Consider the following 18,236-nt stretch of genomic DNA (forward strand, 5'->3'; position numbering starts at 1 on the left):
CCGCCGTCTATGGACACCCGAAACACCAGAGGCGTTACAAATCCGTTACCGGCCTTTTGGGAGTTAGGAATGCAAGGCAAAACGCAAGCATTGTTTCACGTTGGTTTTCTGTGAGGATGTGTTTGGCTGCTATCTCGCCTGATAGTAAGTCATGATGCGGCCTACGATGGAGCACGTCTGCCCACAAGCAACCTATTCGCTCGGGCTTTGAAGATACCCAGGTTATACCCATTAGAAGCAAGTACTAAGTAAATAAAACAAAATATTGTATGTTACAAAAGGCAATTTGTATATTCATGTCAACATTATAAAAAGATTGATTCATTACATGGACGGGATTCAGTCTTATAAAACTAATTATTTGTAAGCAACTTACAGAATTTATACATGCATTGGTATACATATAAAATATATAATATTCATATATATAATAAGTATTGATATGGACAAGGAATAATGTGTTTTAATACCTCCTGGTATAAAGCACTTTTTCTATAATCAACCAAATAAATTGATGATCGATATAAGAGGACGGAAACATTTTCTGTCTTATTTTCGCTATTATAAAATAAGATTATAATTAGAATAAACAGTTTACTCACGTCACTGTCCAAGATGGTGCTTGGCTCATATTAATGGTATGTTTTCTGTGTAAAGTGAGTTATTGCTCATGATCATGAGCCCCAATCGTGGCTCGATACTAATTGAGTAAGCTCGAAAAGTTACATGAGTAAACTACATACTTATTCTAATTCATTAACATCATGTTTTAAAACAGTTACGAGTTCTTATACATTAAAGTAAAATTGTTGATAAACATTCAAATTCTACCCACATGCTGATTGCAGCTTGTTATAAAAAAACTTTCACTTTTCGCCAACATAATACAAAGCACTATAAATTAACTTTCTATAGTTTAGTGTGGGAGTTAAAGGTCAATTTTGAATAGCTTCCATTCTATTCATATTATAGAATAATACTTTACATATTCAATTAATAATACATATTATACTTTTACAATTCAATGGCAAAAATATTCAAAATAATGCAACCGAAATTGATTGTAGTATTGACACTCTTGGTTTAAAAAAACTTCGCCTTTGTGCTTTTGTTTGTGTTCGCTAGTTGGCGCCACTGAGACAAAAGATCTTTTAGCCTTTAAATAGTTTTTGCTAACAAACCTTAGTCTCTTTGATCTACTAGTTTACAGTACCCTTAGTACGAGTTTGCTTTACATTTAAAGTCATCGAAACGAGAGCGCGTTCGGCGCTGATTGGCTGGCTCGAATAAACCAACCAATCAGAGCGCCGAACGCGCTCGCGTTTGTTACTCTAGGGGTTACACCTTCTAGGTAACCATTTTTCTTTCTCATAAAGTATTTTAATAACACATTTTACTTCTTGTACAAAAGTATCTAATAAGTTTTAATTTATTAGTAAAAAACATTCGTAAATGCAATATTTTGTGTATGAAATGCACTGCATAAGGCAACTACGGATCCATTTCTATAGAACTATTAGAAATCTACTTATATACTTATATGGAGAGAATAAGTATTTTTGTACATAAGGCACTTATAAAGTTAAACTTAACTATGTATTTGCTACATAAATGAAATAGAGATAAATGTACTCAAGTACATACATATTTTTTATATTGATAATACATATTTTGGAATGCTATGCTTGGAACACAAACAGTACTTATTTGAGACAAGGAGATTCAATAAACTTATTTTAAGGTGTTAAATTTATACATAATACTAAATAAAAATATTCTAAATGACCTATAACAAATAAATGCTATCTAAAAATAATATTTGATTTAGCAAAATAGTATTCTATTAACACACGTTGTAAATAAAAGTTCATGCTTACAATAAAATCAGCTGAATTCTTAGGACAATTGTATTCTTAAACGTAAGAATAGATTATGTATAGCTGCACTGGGTTTCAAAAGAATGTATATAATATTCAATACAAAAGTAAAGAACTGGAAAATCACTGTACAAAAGACTCCTGTCATTCATGTATAAAAATATCATAAAGTCTATCTGCAGCCAGTCTCAATAACCTATTGGTAGATCTAGAATATTGACACATAGTATAGAATTATGCATCACTAGAATTCACAGATTCTTTCTTTAAATTTTATAAAGCGCGTCGTTTAAAGCGTAGAATACCCCAAGATTAATTCAAGCACAGTAAACACTGTTTAAACAATGAGGAAGATCACATGCCAAGCGCACCAGCAATAACACCATCCATCAAACTGTTGAATGTCCCACAAAGAAGACAGATTGTAGTAACAAGTAGAACATAAAAAGGCATTAAAGGGCAAACCAGAGATTCTACATACAATTCTCTAGTAACCATTAAACAACAAGCAAGTAAGAATAGATTAACTAATGTACATAGATTAAACAAGAGGTGTGCCAGAGTCATATCATTCGACTTTTCTTTGTCAGCCCAATAGGAGACAGGTGTTTCTCCCATACTATGTATGCAGTAAGTAACCAAATCTAATACTTGCTATTATAATAAAGCTGAAGAGTTTGTTTGAATACACTAATCTACAGATCTATTGGTCTGAATTGAATAATTATTTCTGTGATAGAATGCCATTTATCAAGAAAGGTTATTATAGGCTATAAAACATCATGCTGCCATCATAAACAGCTGAGCAGATCGTGTGACACCGGAGTTGCTAGTCTACTGATAGGTTATCAAGACTGGCCATCGAAGATTCACATCTAAAGTAAAATTAAGATAACATCTTCAGAATACCAGTAGTTAAAACAATAAAGAATAAAGGTAACGGACTAAACATTGATGAAGAATTACATCCATCCTTGCTGTTACAAGTACAGTACTCCATGAAAATGTTGTAAGTACCGGTTCTCATGAGACAGAATCTCTCGTCTCCTTGGATTCCCACCTCACCCAGGTACGCACAGTCTCTGAAGTAACGCCATTCTCCATTCACTGGAAGTTAAAGTGGTTTGTGATTAGGTTAAGTATAAACTTATTGGGATTTTAAATTTTGACTTTAAAAGATAGTTAATAGACCATAATAGTGGCCAGATATTGGAAGCTGAAGAAATCTTAGAGATATTCAGGTCTGATTTGAAACTTTATATGTTGAAGAGTCCATACATCGAAGAAGGCTGTAAGCTATAAAACATCACGCTACAATCAATAGGACCCCAGCAGAGCAGGTGAAATCACTTATCAAAACTGGTGTGATTAGCAGCAGTGCATCAGCTTCTTTTTGCCAACATTCTTGTAGTGAGTATCAGACCAATTAGATAAATCCTAATTAGTATCTTATTTCTTCCTATACCTAAAGATTAAACTTTATCATCATACTGGGCAAAATGTCAAGCAGTTACACAATTTTGCTAGTGTTATCATGAACATGTGTAGTTTCTGTATTATTAAATAGCCTAAAGGTTAAATGGCAGTTGATTACCCAAAATACTGAATTTTAGTGTCATTGACATGGTAAGGTAAACAGATTAAGTAGTTATGTATAAATTAGCTACTGCATATTCGTGAAGAAGATTTAATATAAGAAACAAACCTTTTTGTCTAATCTTGCGGCACATGGAAGGCCGGACTCCTGGTAAATGAGACAATCCCTTTTCTTGTTTGCAATCTGTTATTGGCACCGTACTGTTGTCGAACGGATCAGCGCATTTAGGATCATTGCTCGACCGGCAATTCCAGCATTTTATACTGAAAACTATTATCAACAAACGTTATTGGGATAGAGCTTGGGCGTGACCGTGTTTATGAATGAAAAACAATGCTTACCGTAAGGCACTACGTTCAGGACGATACAGATGTATAAAACAAATCGTAAACTGGTATTCATATTGATTATTTGTTTTATAAATCACTGTTAAGTAGAAAATCGGCGTAATTTGGTCAAGCGTTTTCTGTTACTTTAGAAATTATTTACGATTCAATTCAATTCAACAAACTGACATTCACACCGACTGTTATTCGTTTGACATTTCATTGAATAGAGTAGAGATGTATTTGTTTAAATTCCGTTCTTTACAGTTTATTACGGTCATTTTGTAACATTGTCACCAAGTAATTATCAATGTTTGTTTTGAAATACATGCAAAATAAGTTGAATCTAAATAATTGTAGTGGTGGAAACCAATATTTATGCTTTTATAATTGTATTTAAGTTATTCGTAAAATACTTAGTATTGAAACTAATTTTGAAAAATATTTATAAATAAAATGTTATTCAAAATTCTATAAATCCAAATTTCATTAATTCCATTGAAGAAAGAAATAATATGTTCAGTTTTTTATCGATTCTCATTTACCGTTTAAATGACAGCTTTCTCCGAATTTTCCGGTTTTGGTTCCTCTAAACAAAGTTTGGATTGGGTGTGTACAGTTCGTTATTTTGTGATTTTCGTTATTTTTCTATCTTTATATGAATTAATATAATCAAAATGTTATTAAAAGTATTTATACTGACGTTTCTGTGTATCTTACCAGTCGGTAAGTGGTCGTATTGGTTTATTTTCACTCAACTTTTCCACCAAATGTTTTTGTACACGATGAAAACGTTGTTTTGTCATTTATTTCAGCATTTTCTGTAAGATGCTATCAATGTGCATCTTCACAAGATAGTAAAGGTGAAGACAATTGTGGTGCGTATAAGAAATTCGATAAAGAAAGCCACATCGCAGTGGAGTGCTTCAGTGATGAATCTCATATGCCAGGATCTTTTTGCATGAAACTGACTCAGCAAGGGCCTAAAGGATTTATTTGTAAGTTAAACTTTTTTATTATAAATTAGAAACTTTAATTTATCACGAATAAGTGCTAGAACAATACTTATATTACCTTTATGTTTCATCTTACTTGATTTTGAGTTCAAATAATTTAAACAAACAATTTGATTGTTGACTGTTTCACATCACGATTTTATAATTTATATAGCTGCTGTGTGTATTCAATGTCTAAAACAGTGGCATTCAAGAGTTTCTAATGTACTACATCACTGAATCTGTACAAGGTTTAGAAATTATCATCAAGTTAAAGTAGTGCTCAAATCAATTCACTATGTATCTCAAATTTTATAAGGACATGTTAGAAGATAATCCTACTAATATTATAAAAAATGTGAAAGTTTGTATATATGTTTGTTACTCCTTCATGTCAAAATTGCTGAAGCAATCGGGATGAAATTAGGGATAGAGATTTTTTTCTGTACCTGATTTGTTAAAATACGAAAAATAGCCTATCACTCTCTTGCTTATGAAGCATTATTGTAAAGTAAAAGGAAAACAAACATACTATCATTATGCCATTATATTATTAAAATACATTTGACAATTTTATTGAATTGACTAATTGTATTTTACAGGGGATGGTAGATGGCGACAAGTTATCAGACGCTGTGCATCAGTAGCAGTGACAGGAGTTACCGGTGTCTGTAACTGGGGAGTGTATGAGAATGGAGTCTACTGGGAGGAGTGCTACTGTTCATCAGACGAATGTAACGGTTCATCGTTCATTACATCATCGTTGACACTGATTATTAGTACTATAGGAACTGTTTTGTTCTTACATAAGTTACTATAGAGTAGCTCTAAATATTTTTAACATGTTGTACTATAATCAAGCAAATCATTCAAAAATTTAAGCATTGTGCCTTAATGTAAACTCTTTTACTTTAGGGTTTTTTTAAAATCATGTACATACATGTGTAGAATAAAGACAGCTATAAATTCTATTGCACAAAGATACAATCTAAAGGTGATGCCTATGGGTTTAAGGAGCAGCACAATGGTTTTCCTATTTTAAAATCATTATTGCCAATCAGGCTGTATTATTTTTTTATTACTGTCGGTATAAACCTAGAACTCATATAACTGAGCACAATATAGTAAACCTTTAATCTGTGGGGTGCCAGAACGAAAATTGATGCGAGATACAATGCATTTACTAAGGTATCTCATGTCCCAACAGACAAGAGGAATATTCTTGTCCAAGTTGACTATACATATAAATAGGCAGCTCTAATTCAATTTTCTAAATATTTTTTAAAGCATTTTGAATCTTAAATAATATGAAGAATGCAAGTAAATTATCTGGTTTACTAATAGTATAACCATTCATATAGGTACATACTATAAATACTTTTGTATAAACGTCTCTACACACGGTGCCGCAGATGCGCCGACTTTACGCTTGTTTCCTCTGTTTGATTCATTCTATTACCCGACTGTACATACCTCCGTACATGGCTAGTAATGGAATGGTTACAAAATCACAGGCGACCCGTGTGTATAGTGTAACTATGCGGCGGCGGCATCGTGTGCAGGAACGCTAAAGGTAGACTTACCTTAAAAATCTATTGCCTTGTCTCAACCAGTGCCTTAGTATACACATTGTATGTAGTTTAAATTAAAATTTTATGACGTTTCGTATTCTAAGTGCAATCTAACATTCCGTCCATACCACAACAAATAGTTATTTAATTTAAAATAAATGAAAATTTTATACTTTTTTAGAAAACTTCTAAAGTTAGAATAGTATAAGTAAAGTAGTTTCCGTCCAAATGTGTGTTAGTTTTTAAATAAATAACTATAACTAGATATTATTTATAAGAATCTCATTTTTTTATAAAATAAAATATGTACAATATATTGTATGAAAAATAACAGTTTTGTAAGATACAGAAATCAATATGTTCTTTGAAATCCAATTACTATATGTATGATAATTGCATTGTTAAGTTTCAACCAACAATTTAGTATTGATATGTTGAAAATCATATGTAGGTACTTAATTGTTGCATTGAAATGAGTACCTGTGGTATATATTTGAATAATTTTGTATCTCTATCTGACTGATAACAATAAATACATATTGTTATTTACATTTTTATTATTGTTTATTTTTTTACTAGACTATCTATGTTCTTTTACCAATTATTGTCTCATGCTTTGTTTAAAAGTACTATGGTATGATGTAACAAAATTAATACTGTAATCTAAAGGAAATTAGCAGAAGTGATATAATATTTCGCGTCAGGCTGGTATTTTCTACGGCTTCGACTCGAAGAGCAAGCCCGTTCCTATGAACGGGATGGTTTTTAGTCATTAAGAGTCTGTCACTCCCTCTCACCTCACCCAAGGCGGAAAATCCTGTTGGATGATTTTCCCCCTCGATAAAAAAAGATCTGGTTTGAAAGTCGAGTTATAGCTAGTAAAGTAGTAGCTTGTTCTGCGTTCAGGAAACATCAGTTTTAATAAGTACAATTAACATTATCTTCATAGATATGCTAATGATGGAAGACTCATGTATTGGCTCTAAGGTAACTTAATAGGTAGCACTAATGAAGCGTATAAATAACATAATTATTCATACTACCTAGCTGAACAAAAATATATGCTTAATAATTGCTCATCATGAAAGCACTGTGGACTTCAGCAACGTTTCTAGTAGTGGTTAGAAGCGCAGGGCTGAACATCACTGATCCGGAGCTGCGGACTACCTAGTGGGTTTACCGGGGCTCCGGCTCGAAAAGCAGGAGTAGGAACGGAGTGGTTTTTAGTCAGTAAGAGTCTGACACTCCCTCCCGACACGCCCAAGGCGGCAGAAGTCAGTGCATGATTTTCTCCCCTCAAAAAAAAAAAGGGCTGAAGATCAAGCTCAGTGGTGTGTAGCAGCAAGAGTGCAGTAGTGGGCTGATGATAATGCGAGAAACCAATCTTGGTCCATTTCGGACATGTGTAAACCCTAACTACGTAGACAATGTGCACTACACACTAGAAGTGGGTCGTGTGATACACAACAAATAATATAACACTTCGTACTTAGTCTACTTAGTCTTAGATAGAGAGCCATGTAAGTGTAGGAGAGTCATGCTTCGGAGCGAATGGGCCGACTCGACCGGAGTCGACGGCCTCATAGAAACAACCCTTGTGTTGTGTGAGTGAGGTTACCGGAGGCCCAATTACCCCTTCCTCCAATCTTCGCAATCCCCAATTCCCCAACAACCCTTAAATTCCTAACTCCCAAAAAGTCGGCAACGCACTTGTAACGCCTCTGGTGTTTGAAGTGTCCATGGGCGGCGATGATTGCTTACCATCAAGTAGTACGTCTGCTCGATTACCGGCGTGTTTCATAAAAAAAGATACTTTTTAATAATATAAGTTTATTATAAAAAAAAATCACATTAGTGGGCAGTCATGCCTGTCATGGATGCCACAGCATCCTGAGTACTTCCCCGCAGGCGACTGACAAATGTTGCGGTCTTTTTGCACCATTATGCTGTGAATCCATCTGTGTCAGCATCAGCCAACATTGCTGATGCCCTACATATATGTATGTATGGTATATATAGGTATGTAAAATGCACTTAAAAGCACTCCAGAAATTGTAATATCTACCTTTCTTGTAGTTTGATCTTCATAATAAAATAACATATAACAACCTAAGTTGATAAGCTCTTCAAAATGCTTCGTAAGTTTAAGGACACAATTAGAACTGATAACGTGGAAAGCCTGTTTCCTTTGTCTTATCCAGTCATTCAATCAATAGTCCTGGTTGAATTCCAGTTTCTATTGCCAGTTATCTATTAAGAATTGCAGAAATTGATATCTCCCTTAGGTTCTTTACACGAATCGAAACCGGAATCCTAGTCTATTTGAGCCTCCCGAAGCTGCGGACTGCCTAGCGGGATATCGGGGCTCCGGCTCGAAAAGCAGGAGTAGTCGGAGAAGTCATTAGATGATGTTCCGCCCTAAAAAAAAAATAGGTTCAATGACTCTTCAATGTAAAAAAGGTACACGTTACGACATTTTGGTCTTTTTTCAGCAGCCGGCATCCGTTTGCATCGTAGGTACCTATTTAATGATACTTACATACCAATTTGTTCACAAAAATAGTTCAACAACACTCTAATTTTGTGAAATTAGTTTTGCATGGTTGGGAACACTAGCTATCATAACAGATGTTTGATTTAGGCTGGTTTTATAGCTACGCTGTTAGACGCGCCGTTGAGCAGCGCCGCTGTTAGCAGCGCGCGTTTTGCTGTAAAACGAGATTAGTACCGCGCGTTTCACTTCTGTATACAACAACGCGCGTTTACTCAACAGCGCTGTTCAAGTGCGTGGCTATAAAACGCAACTACTACCCCGAACAAATCCGAAAACGCGCGCTTCAGCCGCGCTGTCGGAACGCGTAGTTATAAAACCAGCCTTAGGACATTATCACAATAATATGAGTATCTTATCTATAATTTTATCTGTGCAAAGAATTTATCATGATTTTAAATCATGACAAATTAGTATTTAGTATTACCTACGCAATACCCAGTTCCCATCGTTTATGATGAGTACTTAGGAATGTACGTTAGCAATACCTACGGACGTCATAGCGTAGTGGTATAAAAACTACAGTTAAAGAATTGTAAAGTCATTATCTTTTGTGTAGTGTTGTCTGCAGTCTAGTGTTCTATTCAATGAAATAAATCGCAATGAGTTTCACCGATAAAGTAGTGATAATTACGGGAGCAAGTTCGGGAATTGGTGCTGCAGTTGCAATTAAATTTGCCGAAGAAGGAGCCAACGTTGTATTAGTAGCTCGGAACCAAGCAAAACTAAAAGAAGTAGTTGCAAAATGTGAGAGACACGGTGGTAAAGTGCTTGTGGTGATCGCAGATGTGACCAAAAGCGAAGACATCAAGAATATAATAGAACAAACTATTAATCAATTCGGGAAAATAGATATTTTGGTGAATAATGCTGGAATAATTAGGACGGCTGCAGTCTGGGATGAAAATGCAATGGACGTGTTCGACAGTGTGATGGCTACAAATTTGCGCTCAGTGGTCCACCTGACAAACCTCACTGCTCCACATTTGATTAAGACAAAAGGTAATGTGGTCAACATATCAAGTATAGCAGCAGTAGATGCAATGAACCCTACATTCTTCGCTTATTGTACTTCAAAGGCTGGTCTGGACCAGTTTATGAGATCAGCAGCTCTTGATTTATCACCAAAAGGAGTAAGGGTTAACTCTGTAAATCCAGGACCAGTGCGAACGGACTTTGAACAAAATTTTGGCGTGAATAAAAGTGAAGCTGACAGTTTTTGGGATAAGACTAAGAGTTGGAGTACTCTTGATAGAGTAGCAGAACCTGAAGAAATTGCTGATTTGGTGTTGTTCTTAGCTAGTGACAAAGCAAGATCAGTAACGGGATCGTCTTATCTCATTGATAATGGTTGTTTGTTAAAGAGACCGTATAATTTATGAAAAATTAAACATTGGACATCGACATTATAAACATAAAACAGTTGTATTTGTCTAATACAGACTTAATGTACCTATCTGCTACTTAAAATTAATTGAAACTAATTGATATGCATGTGTATAATGATTAATGAATGTATTGGGATTTCGTCTTTTTGTTGCTATATGATGTAAAAGAAAGTGTATCAACCAACTAATGTATTGATTCGGTGTAATTATTTTAGTTTTAAAATAGTTTTATTTCGCTTATGTACTATCTTTACCTAATGGTCTTGCCTTTCCAGTCCATTCACCAAGGCACCATTATTTCATTCATCACCCAATCGGGAGACAATCAACAGATCTTTCTAACAGTAGGTATCCTGAAACCTGGTAGGTACAGGTAAATGTTCAGCTCTTCATATCATCTAGAGAGATTGAATCTTATTACCATGGCATGAACTATCAAATTAAATTGAGCAGGACAATATTGTCTTGCGTAAAACTCAATTAAAAGGCGTCCCGTCCAATTTGTTGCTCTATTTTTAACCATGACTACTTACAAACAATGAATGGATCCATATTACGTAACGGGCTCTTGAACTAATGGAGACTAATTTGTTTTGTAGTTTTGTAGATTGTAATGTAATAAAGTTGAAGAGTGTACGTCTCCTATGATTATGATCCTCTTCATATTTGACATCATAAATCGAAAAATATATGTATAGTCTTGACTTAAAGTTAAGTGTGGAACAACCATGCTTCGGCATGAATGGGCCGGCTTGGTAGGAGTGATACCATGGCCTCATAGAAAACCGATGTAAAACAATTGCTTGCGTTGTGTGAATGAGATTACGGGAGGCCCAATTACCCCCTTCGTTATCTTCCCAATCCCCGATGCTACAGCAACCCTTAAATTCCTAACCCACAAAAGGCCGACAACGTACTTGTAACGCCTCTGGGTGTTTCGGGTGTACATGGCCGGTGGCGATTGCTTACCATCAGGTGATATGTCAGCTCGTTTACGGGCTTATACCATAAGAAATGTTCCCTAGATGGCGCAGGAGATCCACAGGTATTCCAATTTTTAGGTAATGGTGAAAAGATGATATTTGTATTTTCAAATCTAGACTATCATGACAAGACGACAGAAGATTTAGACTATCTTCTTAATGGATTCGAAAACTGTCCAACTGCTTTGAGCTGGTTTCATGGGTTTGGCATGTTACATTATTTGGTGGTTGATTTCTAAGAAAAAGCGACGACCTAAAATCGGAGGTCGGTATCGTGCTGGGTTTGGCAATTAGCTCGCTTCCATTAACCTCTTAGCACAATGTGTACACTTATGTCTACAAACGCCTTAGGAAAATAAAAGGTCTGTGTTGTCGAACATTTAGGTATACCTACCTAAGTGTTTTAATGAAAAATGTGGAAATTAGTTATTGCCGCTTTAGTTGAATGGTCCCTCCCTGGTGACCGGAGCTGCGAAAAGCAATGGTGGTTTTTAGTCAGTAAGAGTCTGACACTCCCTCTCGCCTCGCTCAAGGTGGGAAATGACATTGGATGATTTCCCCCCTTTAAAAAAAGCTGGTGTGACTGCCAAGCAAGGGGTGGTCTCAGCCTCAGGATTCCATTCTCGGATGAGATAAAGTACTAACTATAATTTTTCGGAAAAATCTTAGTTCTAACAGGAAGGCTGAAAATGTTCCCGCTTCATGGCAATAGGTTCACTACCTATTACATGGGATGATGGGACTCTTATCACGTCACCGGTGAAAAGTAAGTATTACTTAATAACAAGCGAATTTCTGTTGTTATGTTACATTAAATATGTTTTTTTTTTCTATTTATTATACTTCACATGAACAGCTAATTTTATACCTACTTTTACATAAAACTGAAGAGTTTGTTTGAACGCACTAATCCCACCGGAACTTTTGGTCAAATTGAATAATTATTTTTGTGTTGAATAATCCATTTATCCAGGAAGGTGTAGGCTATAATATAATAGCCCGGCAGAGCGAGTGAAACCGCGTGGGAGTAGCTAGTCCAGTAAAGGTAGGTAACTAAGTAAGTACTCACATATTAGTTATTAGCCGACAATCTGTTTATAAGGCTAACTTAACGACATCCTTATTAGCTGTGGCATTAGACTTAGAGGGTGGTGTTCTCAACTTAGTATAATATCATTTATAGAGTGGAAAATACAATATAATTTATAGAGTGGCAAATAGGTACGTAGCTCTTTGAGTAACCGAACCGTAGTAAAATTTCAATTATGGGTTTGTTTAACAATGTTAGGATTAAGTTCCTGCTGTTCCTGATAGTTTAACATACATACATAATCTCACTCCTGTCTCCCATGGAGGTAGAGACAATGGAACGCCAAATGCTACGAATCTTACATACCTCTTTCGTTTCATCAATAGTCTCAGTCTTTTCATGCATGCTCGTCTGTTGAGGGTTATAAGTTTCTGATACTTTAAGTGATGGGCTATATACGAAATGTTTTAAACCATGTGTTTTAAAAACAGTTTAACTAACAGAAACTATCAGATATTGTGAAGCCCGAATTGTTCGATGAATTATGAAAACATAAATAAAATTAAATAGAGAAAAATAAAGGAAAGAACTAATGTTGAATAATGTAAGTTTAATAAATATAGATAAGCTGTAGGTACCTACATAAGTGGTAGCTGCGAAATTTTTAGGTGGTGCTAAATAAGGAACTCTTTGAAATGTTCCTTTACTCAATGAAGCCAAAAATGTAAGGATCATAAAAGTTTCTCTCTACGCTCCCCCTAACAAAGGTGTTGAATGCAAACATTAACACTTTAAATGATTTTGAATAAGTTTTTGTTATATAGAAGAATGAATCGTCAAATTATTTAAAGTTGATAAAACATAAAGGGTTTGTAGACGTTAAATAGATACTTATTTACCAAAATCAGACGGAATTTATTTCACCAACAATAGATTATACTTACTTAATCCTCAGCGTCGAAAAGAATCACATTCCTATTCATTCAATAAACCTATTCTCACAAATTCAAAATATCAAAGAAACCCTTGGCCCTAACATCAAACGAATGAAGTAAAGGAAAGTGGAAAATGTCCTTTTCATAATGAATTATGGTTGCTCATTGAGCTTTCAGCGGTCCATCGTTCGGGTGTCTCCGTAGCTCTTCGGGGAAGTTCGGAACAGGCATAGAACTTCCGAACGAAGCACGTGCCATACGGCCGACCTTGTCTGACTCATAGTTGAGTCAACGCTCCGAGTGAGTAAGCATGCGTCGGTCGCCTCTCCCTTACTTGTATATTTTCATTCGAATCCCGGTCGAGGCTTGATATTTTCCCGTAGGCCCGAACCTTCAGTCCTCACAAAGCCGCGGAGGGACCTCTACACTCCCGCCGTACATTAACCGGTACAACAGTTTCATGTGGAATGATTAAGTAACCATTGCGATGCTCTGTGAAACTGAGTGATGCTGATGATAAAACGTGAATTGTTTGGTTTTAAGTGGTGATTAATTTATGAGATTGTTCGTGGCTCTGAAGGGGACACTTAGTGTTGGTTGGACGAGGTCGTAACGCGGTCCTTGTGAAGAGCATTAACAAATTTAGGCGCCGTAAGTACTTATTTAGTTTTAGTATTTTTTGTTTTTATTGTTGCAGTTGCTATCGATTGGTGTTTGATTTGTTTTGGTGAAGGACGTAAGCATAGTAAAGGTTACGACCCCTGGTCCGTGGGGGCTGGAGGCTGGAGGGAGGGAACCTGTGACGTTATCTAACTACCTCTTGGAAAAATAGGAGGTCTATCATGTGTCTCGTAGATGTTATTTTTAAAAGCACTCGTTCTATACATGATGTTGGTGTTCAGTGATCAGCCAACACAAGCGTAATAATTATTATAAATATTTTTATATAATATTATGAAACAAAGACAAAGTAGATCGAACTCTCGTGTAATTGTCAACAGTAGATTCTGTTACCCTTTTGGTGTTCAAATACAAAGTCAAAGTCAAATCATTTATTCCAATTAAACTATAAATAGGTACTTTTGAAATTGCTGATTGGATCAATTATTATGTTCTTAATTAATGTTCTTTAATTGAACTGAACAACAAACCTATTTCCACAATTATTGGATGAACAAGCAAAGTAACACTGTTATTAAATACTTAACAAAATACAATAAAGTTACTACAAAAATGTTCGCGATGCTTTTTGTCATTGGCATTTGATACCTCTAATTCAATATTTTATCAAATTGTTGCTACCTAGAGGATAAATAGTTCGTTGATGACGGGATCAATCCATTAACAATAGCTAGAATATAAGGAAGTTTGGTATAACGAAGGTATTTCCAGAATATTGGGATATCAGTCCTCTTCCTTTGTGTCCTATAGGACAAAATGGCACAATGAACCTCTTTGGTAGCTGAAGTAACTTTGGGATACAAGAAAACGACCTCTATTACTCAAATTTACACGCAGGTAGGTAGCCATCATAATATCGAAAGAGACCTATTTTCATAAAGTACTCAATATTACGCGTAGATCCTTCTTACAAAAGGTTTTATTCATAAATGTAATGTAGAACCTATTTTTAGTTGCTATTCTTGAATGGATTTTCGTCTTTCTTTGGAATTTATTATGGAAATGAGAAATCTTTCTGTAAGCATAACTAATAAGTTTTATCGTTCATAATCTTATCGACGTGTATTTAATACTAGAAGATTTGTTACACTGTTATACACCTGTGTGTAACAAGTTACTCGAGAATAGCTGCACCGATTTTGATGAACACCTCTAAGCAAAACAAAGCAGTACACATTTTTTCCCAGAGTTTAATTAAGTAAGTTATAAAACAAATTAAGCCTCTGATGTTTCGGGTGTCTATGGGCGTCGGCGATTGCTTACCATCAGGTGATCCGTCTGCTCGTTTACCGGCTTATACCATAAAAAAATATATAATACATTTTAAAAAAGTAATTCGGCGATTTTCCGCATTTTGTTATAATAATATTTTTTGGAAGAAAATATGATATTTCTTTATTTTGTTTGAAGCCTATATAGGTAAATTGATTGAATGTGATTTGATTTGAAATAATGTAATTTACTTTGCCACTCACTTACAAAGAAATTTTCGTTTTGTTTACAAAAAACAATTTGGGACAGGCGAGAAACTTAACTAATTAATTGCCCGTAGCACTTAGTTACCTATCTACTCTCTATTCTGGTCTTTTGTGAATAAAGTTGATTTTATCAACGAGTTTTAAGCAGATTTGGACATCTGGCTTCTATAAACTACCTCCAAATCAAGAAGAGTTTGGTAAAAAGAATTTCAATGGTAATTTTCGGTTTTTCAAAAATTTCTCCGAAGTGACCCGTAGATTGTACCCGGTATATTGCAGTAGGCTCACCCCTTATTACACGGGACTTATAACATGGTGAAAAATGGATGCCGTAATGTCCACCTCTGCCTATCCCTTTGGGGATAAAAAAGGCGTGACGTTTGTTTGTTATTTTCAGACCTCTTGTAAATTGATTACTACTATAATTTCGTTAACTGATAATCTTAAAGTTTGGGTCTAGTAGCACGAATTTGAACAGAAGATCCATATTAAGCGCCTTACAGAATATCACTATAAATTATCATGATTAACAGCCTGTACTTATCCATTGCTGCTGCTGGACTATGAAGTATTTGTCATAGTTTGACATAGCAGTGAACCTTTTAGGTTCAGATTTATCAGAAAGAGCTGATGCCCAGGCTCTGTAAAGTGTTTTAAGTTCTTTTATTGGGTCTTGCAACACCCGCAGAGAAGAGTAGACTTTTTAAGGATGTTTCACACTTAAACGGCACCGCTACAACCCATTAATTAACTTGCTATATATATTTCATAACATCAATACAAAAAGGGTGTAAGCGCGCGGTCCGCGCGATGACAGCGTGCTTACAGCATTTTCGTATTGTTTCTAAAGCAAAAAGCTCCATGCCGCAGCCATGCCGTGTCCGTTCCCTTAATGACAAATGCATTCTACTCTGTCGTCACTACACGACATAATAGAACCTTAACGTTAGTAGCCAAATGAAATATGAGCTTGAAATACAATATTCTTACAGGACCTTGTCCCCAGTTCTATCAAGGACCGCTATTAGCTCAATACGAAATATTGAAGCCAATAACTCCAGTTTACGTTTGTAGAACTCGAGTACGATTAAATTGAACTTTATAGCCGCTCATCATCCTAAACCTCTCGTGTTTTATTTCTTTAAAGCAATAAGTTTGGAGTTGTTTGTTTGTTTGGACGATGACGAAAAGTTCTTTTAGTTTGGTCGGGAGTTTGGGACACGCCCAATTGTTTTCAACGTCCGTTGTTGTTAAAATCGATTTTCTTTCACATACATATAGTATTTTTTTCTTTTATTATCCTTGTCATGTATCTTTTATTATGTGTTTTCTTCCTTCCTATTGTTGTTTTAGAGTTCAACATAAACATCAAAAAAATTATAGAAATTAATGAGCTATATATTATAAGGAATTGTGTCAAAATGCATTGGGTGAACGATGTCGTCAGAATCGCTGGTAATACACATTGATGACATAGGAAACATAGAGATGGACAAAACTAAAAGTATGGAAGAAATAAGAAGTGGTCTATACCCAGCAGTAGTGGGTGGACCTAGGCTGATAATGATGATGCGGATCTTGTCTTAAAAGACCTTAATAAGTGGCCAATGTTTTAATTAATGCACGCTACACACCTTACGATTTAACCGTGCAGATTTAACTGTACAGTCGGACTGTACAGTTAAATCGTAAGGTGTGTAGCCGCAATAAAATAAGTTATTGAGTTAATTATCAAAGGAACATTTATATAAAACTGGATGTGTGTCCTTAACTTTACTTGCAATAAAAAGGTAATACATAGGTGTTTCCTTAAGCTGATGTCACACAAACACGTCACCCAAAGCAACATAATATAACGCAGTAATGACGAAGAATTAAAGTCCAATCACGTTTATATTGAATATAGGTAATGTTTCGGAAACAAAAACCGCAAATTGGAATAACAGTTTTGCACTAATATCTCTATTAACTCGCTCTGTGGTCAATTATCCGATTGATTTCATGATTTTAATTATAGACATTAAAAGTATCAGGCTTAATTCAGTGACAGATTATAACTAGGTATTTATTACTTTTTTTTATGGTATAAGCCGGTAAACGAGCAGGGGGATCCCCTAATGGTAAGCAAGTAATCGCCGCCGCTCATGGACACCCGTAACACCAGAGGCGTTACAAATGCGTTGCCGGCCCTTTGAGGGTTATGAATTTAAGGGTTGTTGGGAAATCAGGGATTGGAAATTGGGAGGTAATTGCGACTACGGTAACCTCACTCACACAAGGCAAGAGCTGTTTCACGTCAATCTTTGAGGCCATGAAATCACTTCCGTTGAGCCGGTACATTCGTGCCGAAGCATGGCTCTCGCACACTTAGTCTCATGACACTTGTTACGTTTAACACGTTTAACAAACACATGTCATGTGGGTCACGGGTGACCGACGACGTTAGCAAAGGATTTGCCTTCAACAGTTTTACATTGGCAGTCAAAGACTTAACTGACGGTTTTCAACTCTGCAACGCCATAAGGTTTACTGTAAAGTCATTGTTCAATAAGACCAAACCAGGATTTATGATCGGTGATGGTGATATCTTGAAATGTATGATATATGACAATAAAAAGTACTAGGATATAATTATTATTACTTACTAGGACAAGTGTAAATTATAAGCATAACAGGAAAAAGATTAACTAAAACTATAGCATAGTTATTAATAACTCAATTTGTTTGATTATGATTTTTTACCACAAAGATTCTAGATGAATCCTTGGTCTGCCCGTACTCATGTAAAAACGTTAATAAATTAATTAATAAGTCAAATCATACA

General features: G+C 35.3%; 4 protein-coding genes across 4 annotated transcripts in view; 3 read left to right on the forward strand and 1 right to left on the reverse strand.

Annotated features, from left to right (window-relative positions):
• Positions 1–2,700: 2,700 nt before the first annotated feature.
• LOC118271978 (uncharacterized) lies at positions 2,701–4,026 on the reverse strand. Its single transcript, XM_035588261.2, has 3 exons — positions 3,816–4,026; positions 3,583–3,744; positions 2,701–2,984 (listed from the first exon to the last, which is right to left on the reverse strand). Exons 1-3 carry the CDS (start codon positions 3,874–3,876, stop codon positions 2,764–2,766), a joined length of 444 nt encoding a protein of 147 aa, XP_035444154.2. The 5' UTR covers positions 3,877–4,026; the 3' UTR covers positions 2,701–2,763.
• A 358-nt stretch (positions 4,027–4,384) lies between these two features.
• On the forward strand, positions 4,385–6,923 carry LOC118271977 (uncharacterized). Its single transcript, XM_035588260.2, has 3 exons — positions 4,385–4,526; positions 4,616–4,798; positions 5,398–6,923. Exons 1-3 carry the CDS (start codon positions 4,478–4,480, stop codon positions 5,613–5,615), a joined length of 450 nt encoding a protein of 149 aa, XP_035444153.1. The 5' UTR covers positions 4,385–4,477; the 3' UTR covers positions 5,616–6,923.
• Positions 6,924–9,352: 2,429 nt separating this feature from the next.
• LOC118271976 (3-oxoacyl-[acyl-carrier-protein] reductase FabG-like) lies at positions 9,353–10,501 on the forward strand. Its single transcript, XM_035588259.2, has one exon. It carries the CDS (start codon positions 9,520–9,522, stop codon positions 10,297–10,299), a length of 780 nt encoding a protein of 259 aa, XP_035444152.2. The 5' UTR covers positions 9,353–9,519; the 3' UTR covers positions 10,300–10,501.
• A 3,098-nt stretch (positions 10,502–13,599) lies between these two features.
• LOC118271720 (probable G-protein coupled receptor CG31760) overlaps positions 13,600–18,236 on the forward strand; it is a 91,531-nt gene continuing 86,894 nt past the window's right edge. Inside the window, exon 1 of the mRNA XM_050693623.1 lies at positions 13,600–13,904. The gene's annotated coding sequence lies outside the window, so the exon portion shown is untranslated. The remainder of the gene's footprint in view (positions 13,905–18,236) is intronic.

Source organism: Spodoptera frugiperda, chromosome 5 (genome assembly GCF_023101765.2).
Source record: "Spodoptera frugiperda isolate SF20-4 chromosome 5, AGI-APGP_CSIRO_Sfru_2.0, whole genome shotgun sequence".
Taxonomy (NCBI): Eukaryota; Metazoa; Arthropoda; class Insecta; order Lepidoptera; family Noctuidae; genus Spodoptera; species Spodoptera frugiperda.

Bases quoted from the DNA above. Each gene is read 5' to 3' on its own strand.
- LOC118271977 (XM_035588260.2), top strand. From the start codon at position 4,478: ATGTTATTAAAAGTATTTATACTGACGTTTCTGTGTATCTTACCAGTC. The intron at 4,527-4,615 runs GTAAGTGGTCGT...CATTTATTTCAG, and splicing joins TCTGTGTATCTTACCAGTCG to CATTTTCTGTAAGATGCTAT. The intron at 4,799-5,397 runs GTAAGTTAAACT...TGTATTTTACAG, and splicing joins AGGGCCTAAAGGATTTATTT to GGGATGGTAGATGGCGACAA.
- LOC118271976 (XM_035588259.2), top strand. From the start codon at position 9,520: ATGAGTTTCACCGATAAAGTAGTGATAATTACGGGAGCAAGTTCGGGA.
- LOC118271978 (XM_035588261.2), bottom strand. From the start codon at position 3,876: ATGAATACCAGTTTACGATTTGTTTTATACATCTGTATCGTCCTGAAC. The intron at 3,745-3,815 runs GTAAGCATTGTT...TGTTGATAATAG, and splicing joins CCTGAACGTAGTGCCTTACG to TTTTCAGTATAAAATGCTGG. The intron at 2,985-3,582 runs GTTTGTTTCTTA...TTTAACTTCCAG, and splicing joins CCGCAAGATTAGACAAAAAG to TGAATGGAGAATGGCGTTAC.